This window comes from Curcuma longa, chromosome 17, assembly GCF_044706935.1.
Source record: "Curcuma longa cultivar G26 ecotype Majalengka, Jawa Barat chromosome 17, ITB_CL_G26_1.1, whole genome shotgun sequence".
Taxonomy (NCBI): domain Eukaryota; kingdom Viridiplantae; phylum Streptophyta; class Magnoliopsida; order Zingiberales; family Zingiberaceae; genus Curcuma; species Curcuma longa.
This window is the reverse complement of record NC_133877.1, coordinates 2,534,922-2,541,284: the sequence shown is the minus strand read 5'-3', so window position 1 is coordinate 2,541,284 and position 6,363 is coordinate 2,534,922. Positions and strand designations below refer to the sequence as shown.

The 6,363-nt window shown below is 37.9% G+C and overlaps 2 protein-coding genes across 3 annotated transcripts; both read left to right on the top strand.

The window, feature by feature from the left end:
• Positions 1-1,039: 1,039 nt before the first annotated feature.
• LOC141811767 (SNF1-related protein kinase regulatory subunit beta-3-like) lies at positions 1,040-2,841 on the top strand. Its single transcript, XM_074699816.1, has 2 exons — positions 1,040-2,290; positions 2,374-2,841. The coding sequence occupies exons 1-2, from the start codon at positions 2,261-2,263 to the stop codon at positions 2,683-2,685; spliced, it is 342 nt and encodes a 113-aa protein (XP_074555917.1). The 5' UTR covers positions 1,040-2,260; the 3' UTR covers positions 2,686-2,841.
• A 400-nt stretch (positions 2,842-3,241) lies between these two features.
• On the top strand, positions 3,242-6,147 carry LOC141811848 (putative lipid phosphate phosphatase beta). Of its 2 annotated transcripts, XM_074699914.1 has the most exons (2): positions 3,242-3,834; positions 5,635-6,147. In XM_074699914.1, exons 1-2 carry the CDS (start codon positions 3,252-3,254, stop codon positions 5,640-5,642), a joined length of 591 nt encoding a protein of 196 aa, XP_074556015.1. In that variant the 5' UTR covers positions 3,242-3,251; the 3' UTR covers positions 5,643-6,147. The 2 variants fall into 2 exon arrangements, with proteins under 2 accessions (XP_074556015.1, XP_074556014.1); XM_074699913.1 differs by lacking the exon at positions 5,635-6,147 and having other exon boundaries at positions 3,242-4,066.
• The last annotated feature ends 216 nt before the right edge of the window (positions 6,148-6,363 follow it).

Genomic DNA, 6,363 nt, shown 5'->3' with positions numbered 1-6,363 from the left:
CACAATGTATTGCTCATGTAAACATCTACAACATGTGAGTATGCTTAGCATTCATGTGTATAATTGGTTAAAGCTTTTCTTTCTGCAATACCTTACATGCTCTTTTAAAACTACAACTTATAGTACACTGAGTAGGAGGTGGACTACTAAGCATGCATAGTCATTTCATAAAGGGCACTACTTGATTCAAGTTCATGATAATCAACATAATGGAAGTATAGGAGCCTAAACACAAGTATAGAGTACATGAACATCAATAAGGAATTCAAAGTATAATCTAAGTACATAGTCATCTATCACTTAACAATTCAAACATGATAAGAAGGTTCTTAGCAATTCTTTAACTAAAACAAGTGCTTAACATTCCAAGGTTTCATAGAACAAAAATGAGTATAGTTTCACATCAAATATAAACCATCAAAAAGCATGATATATGCTGTAATTATTTAATTTGAAAACTGAATTCATTGTCTTGAATAGTACTGGGAACAAAGTCATATATATGCATGTATATGAAATGATGCTTTCATCAAAATTATATGCCAAATGGCCATATAGATGCAATGCTTTAGGAGCTACTGAAAAAAAAAATGAAATGATGCAATGGTTGTGATCAAAGAGGACAATGGTTGTGATATAATGTATTTCACTCAGAGAAGTCACATCATTCTCATCTTGAAAACATAATTTACAGATCAGTTATAAAATGCACATGCTTCTGAAACATTGTATTATGTGGAAAAGGGTGCACCATAAGATGTGTGATTTCTAACGGGGTAGAGAATGTAAAAGTCAAAATGCGGGATAAGCTAATTGGAACCCCATGTTAAGGAAATTTTGGTTTGGACGAATGTTAAAATGCTTGAAATATAGAGGAATACCATAAGTAAGTAACTATACCATTTGAATGAGACCCAAAGCTTAGTGGTAGTGGCTATGGAGCTATGATTCTCTTGCTACAAACACTGGGATTGAATCACCACCTAGCCCATTTTTGTAGTTTAAGTGCATCAGATGGTCAATCTTAAAGAAAATGCACAAAATTTATACTATATCTAACTAAGGTGCTTAAGCTTCAATTGCTAGTAGTGGAATCAACATAGTGAATAAAATGAATTGCCTGTTAGAAGTAATGGAGATTGAAATAATTCAACTAGTGAAACCTATATGGGTTCCTATCAAGAGTCCAATGGCTATTATTTCAGTGTTAGAAGTTAGTGTTTGATTGAGTAATTTTTTACTATAAGTGTGATGTTTGTTAATGATAAACAACTGCATGAAATATCTTTTATGTATGTTAAGGCCCGTGAGCAACCAATCCAACCCAAAATGGCTAGTTACTTAGGGGGCTTTAACATGAATGGGCACACAATCTAGCATTGTGCGACTGCTTAATTTGACACTCCTAGTTTAAATCAAACTGTAAAGGAAACACACACTTTTTAAGTCCCAGAAAAAACCCAAGTAAGTGAATTAGTAATTCTAGTACTCTCTCTTCTGATACAAGAAAAGAAGCATTAACTTGCTGTTGTCCTACACCAGTTAGAATTGCTTCTATGTCATTCCATTGCCCAGGTCGATTATTTTAAAAATTCTGATACCTAAGAAATGCATTTAATTGTATCATCTGAACTGTTTTTCAAATTCCATTCTTGCCTTTTATTTCTCTATGTGCGATGTGTTTGTTATGAACGGTCTATATGTCCATTCTTGCATTTATTTCTCTATGTCAATATCACACACTTGATGGCAAAATAGGAGACTGATGTTGCATTATACATATGCTTTTGAGTTTAGTTTCTTGGAACCTAGAGTGGATATCGGCATTCTGCTTGTTGATCCCATGAATTGATACTTGTCCAACATATTAGTTGAACTTTTACATACAATATTCATCATCTCAAATAAACTACTTATTTTCCTGTCATCACCTTGATGCCTAAGCTCACCATAGTGGAAGCTGTAGGACCTTTTCATTAGATCTGTGTTTCCTGGTAGCACATAAGCCAATTTTATGTTAACTCTAAATTTATTTTTTATCTACTTTGATGTTGTTCATGTACAAAGTTGCTGATTAGATTCAACTAAGTAACCACACCTTATTTTTTGACTGGGTTTCAAATGATACTAGTTTGATCATCACCAGATCAAAGTCAAACTTACTGAATTACTCCTCTACTTACGAGATTGTGATTTTTAACTTCATGCTTACTTACCTCAATAAGCATTGCTACCTGGTTAGGATACAGGCTCGCAAATCATGGATCGCCGTCCAAACGAAAATGATCATGTAAGTGCTAATTCGTAGCTCAACTATCTTTGCCCCCCAAAATCCTCTCACACGATTTCATTCCAAAATGTCATCGACTGCAGGAAGGTGTCAGCGTCGTAGGGTTTGAAGTTCCAGGATCACCCGAGTCGAGCTACAATAACCCTATGCCAGGAAATGAAGACGAAGCTCGAGAACCGCCTCTCGTCCCTCCCCATTTGCATCAGACATTACTGAACAGCCTACCCAGCCAAGACGATCCAACCTGCCTCTCTGTGCCTGAAAATGTGATCCTCAATCACCTGTACATCGAGAACCGAGAAGCTCCAAGATCTGTGGTTGCCATGGGGATCACTCACCGTTTCCTATCGAAATATGTTACAGTCGTTCTTTACAAGCCAGTTCGCAGAAGGTGAATTCGACTGCGAAATTATTTTTCCCCCACTTATTTATCGATTTGAGTTAATATTCAGGAAAAGGCTGACTGCAGCTGTACCCTATTGAAAGCAAAAAACCCACAACACAAACTGTTCATTGATTCTGGCATATTCAGCATCAAAGATTTAATTTAACTGGATTTTTATTTTTTGTATAATTATGAGGTAGTATAATTGACTAATTATATACATTTTTTAGGGTTACATTTGTCTAAACAAATGGTGTCAAAAGAATGGACTTCATATAGTTTTGGTTGGGGGCGGATTTGCACTAAATGATTTGCAAATTATTTTTAAATATGAAATTATTTTCTTTTAAAATCCTTTTTTAGAAAATGACACTCTAATGATCAAAATAAAAGGGTTTGTTTTTATAAATTATTTAAAAGTGAGGGCATTGCTTGTAAATTCATAAAATTGAAAGACTAATAAATGAAAATGGGGTACTTTTCTAAAAATTCAGAAAATGTAGGGACTGTTTTGGCATATTGCCTCGATAAAGACAAAGAGGGAGAAAAATGGTCGAGTCAGTCAGGGAGCCCCAAATGGCCGCCGACGATCCCAAGGCCGCGGCCGCCACCGCCGCGTCGGCCCAGCCTTCCGTCCTCCGCCGGGTCGTCGCGCTCGACACCACCGCCTCCCTCCGAATCCACACCTTCTGCCTTCCCGTCCCCCGCCTCCTCCTCAAAGCCCTCGAGATCTCCGGCGACGGACGCTTCTGGTTCCCCGTACCCGTTTCCCTTCTCCCGCTCTCCTCCGCCTATGGATTCGACGTCGCCTACCCGCTCCTCCTCGGCCTCCTTCTCGGATCACTTCTTGACCTCCTCCTCGTCGGCCTCATCAAGCACCTCGTCCGCCGTCCCCGCCCCGTCTACAACAAGGGTATGGGCCTCACCTTCGCTGTCGATCACTGGTCCTTCCCTAGCGGTCACTCCTCCCGCGTCTTCTTCATCGCCAGTTTCCTCCGCCTCTCCTATTCTTCACTCCGGCGCGTCCTTCTTCTTGACGGTCCTATCACTCCCGCTCGCCGCTGGATTGAGCAGTACTATGGGGGAGATCTCGTCGAGCTTTTGGTATGGAATGCGTCGATCTGGTCAGCGGCAACATCGGTTTCTCGCGTGCTTCTTGGTAGGCATTTTATTCTTGACGTTATCGCTGGAGCATGCTTGGGTATCTTAGAAGCTCTCATTGTGTACTATTTTTTGCCTTTACTGTGACCATGCCATTGATTGCTGGTATACAATTTCTTTCTTTAACAAAATTGTGCCAATTTCACATCTGTTCGCGGGCGTTTGTAGCCTTGTTTCCTCTAGCAAATTGATATAGAAAAAGAATTATCATTTGAGTTGTCTTCTTGAATAGATGTGAATTAAGAAAGCTGATCACTTTTTATAATAACAAGTGTTAGTTAGATTTTCATCCTATTTTGAGCGGAGGTGTTTGAAGGATGGATGTTTAAATTTATCTCTTCTAATATTTGTCTTCCTTGTTTGATTGTCAAAGAAATCAAGAGGTAAAGGAACCATTTTTTGACTTATATCTCATTCTCAATCTATCCTTTGATTCATCTCTCTTTCTCGATCTATTCCTTGGCTTTTCATCCAAAAAAAAAAAAAAAAAACAAGCCCTGGAAGTTGAATTGCTGAAGCGGATTGCACTTATATTAATCAATCATCAAAGTTTTAAGTTTGTGCCAGTGTTTTTTTCAGGCTACTGGCTTTTTGCAAGGTAATAGAAAAAAATGCATATTTCTTAACTCTGCTCAGATTGAGCTGTTACATGCTTCACACCTTACACATCTTATATCTTCTTCGTCTTCACTTGGTCTCGATTCATCTCCAAAGCTTATGTGCATTTTTTCTATGGTGGTTGCACTTTCAAAACTCAGTTATCAAACTAAATAATGAAGTTGCAATAGAGCAATGCTAGTTATGTTCAGCTTGTTGATCTTCATTGCCCTTATTCTTTCTTTCCTTGTGGCCTCATTCTCCACTCTCACATAATTATGAGGTTGCCAGAGATTGGGGAAAAAAAATGAACAAACTAAATCTATTGTTATCATCTAGCTGAAAAAGAAATTATCAAGAGTGTTAGGTTGGATGACTTTGAACTCGATGTCCAAATGCCAGTGTAAGGTGAATTTGCTGATTTCTCTCTGGAACAACTGGTGAATACTGAAAATTTTATCCAAGTAAAAACGAGCTGCATCTTTAAATACTTGACCCAAATAATGAAGTATCCATCACTAGCTCTTTGCTTGGAAGACCATAGCTCTATAGGGTTGCTACACTTGTGAATGTCTGAGATAATGTGAATTTGTTGTAGATTATTAAAGAACCAGCAATGTTCTTTTTATTGTTTCAATTGTTTGACCATGTGCACCAAATTGTAAAGTCAGAAATTGACTTGTTCATAGGTTAATTAGGGGTTTGAGATTTTAAAAATCCCTTTTGTCAAGTGCTCAATGTGCCCAAAAGGATTCAAGAGCTTGGAGAAGGATTGAAAGGATTCAATCATCAATCTCTTAGTAATCCTAGCCTTTTATTTTCATCTTTTATTGCGAGTGAAATCTCTCTCAAGGTTTAACTTTTGTGATAGTTTGTGAAATTTCATCGGTCGGGTTAAGGTGTATTAGTATTGATTTTATTTTCATTGCATGTATATTCTTAACATCATCAATCAAATATACGCAGGCATTCTACTAATTATTATATTTAGTTGTGTTTTTGTGCGAGGAATTGAAGAATTTAGATTCATCTCTTCTAGCAGGACATAGTAGATCCTCAGTCTATTCACCTCTCTTTGGCCATGCCATCAATGATATTACACTAACTGTACTCTTTCTTGACACAATAATGCATTAGATGATAATTTTATGATAAGATTTTTGTATGATGATAGCGGAACTAACTCAAGATTCAAATGCAGAATCTTGATGATCTGCTCTACACTAAGTAGTTTCTTGCAGCGAGAAACAAACTTAGTTACAACCAAGAAACTTGAAAGAGGCACAAGAAGAGTTCAAACCAAGGTATGAGCTAGAAAAACACACAAGACTAGATCAATGCTAATTAGAGATGTGCCATTAAGATATAGACCTATCACTAGTTACACAAGTATTGATGAGCCCTTAGCTTGAATGTGTTGAAAATGTAATGAGGACAGGAATGATCACTCTCAGGGAGCAAGTGATGCGAGAGTGAGTAAAGAGCCTCTGGAGCTGCATTTCCGAGGGGCACGCGTCGAAGAAAGAAACTGGGGGTTTATTGATGGATTTGGCAATGTAACATGTTGTTTGTACTAGGCGTGAGGGAACAAAGCCTGGCTCTGTATCCTTTTCACCTCGTTCAAAGTCACATTCAAATCACAACCTTCTTAAATTCCTCTGTTCATGATTCATCATGCCAAGAAACCTCAAAGCTTGGGGAAATGCGTGTGTCGATCATGATTGCAAAGTCAAGGGGGGAAGTGCATGCTTGATGATGATTTGAATGCATGATTTTGGCAACAATTTAAAAAGGTTCTTGCTAGACTCTTAACGAACATACTGTAGAGGTGTTGAAGCTCTCCTGATTGCTGTACGATTACAAGCTCTATGATTGTATTTGTTTGTCATTGATATGAAATCTTTATGTCTACCTACTATGGCTCGCATGC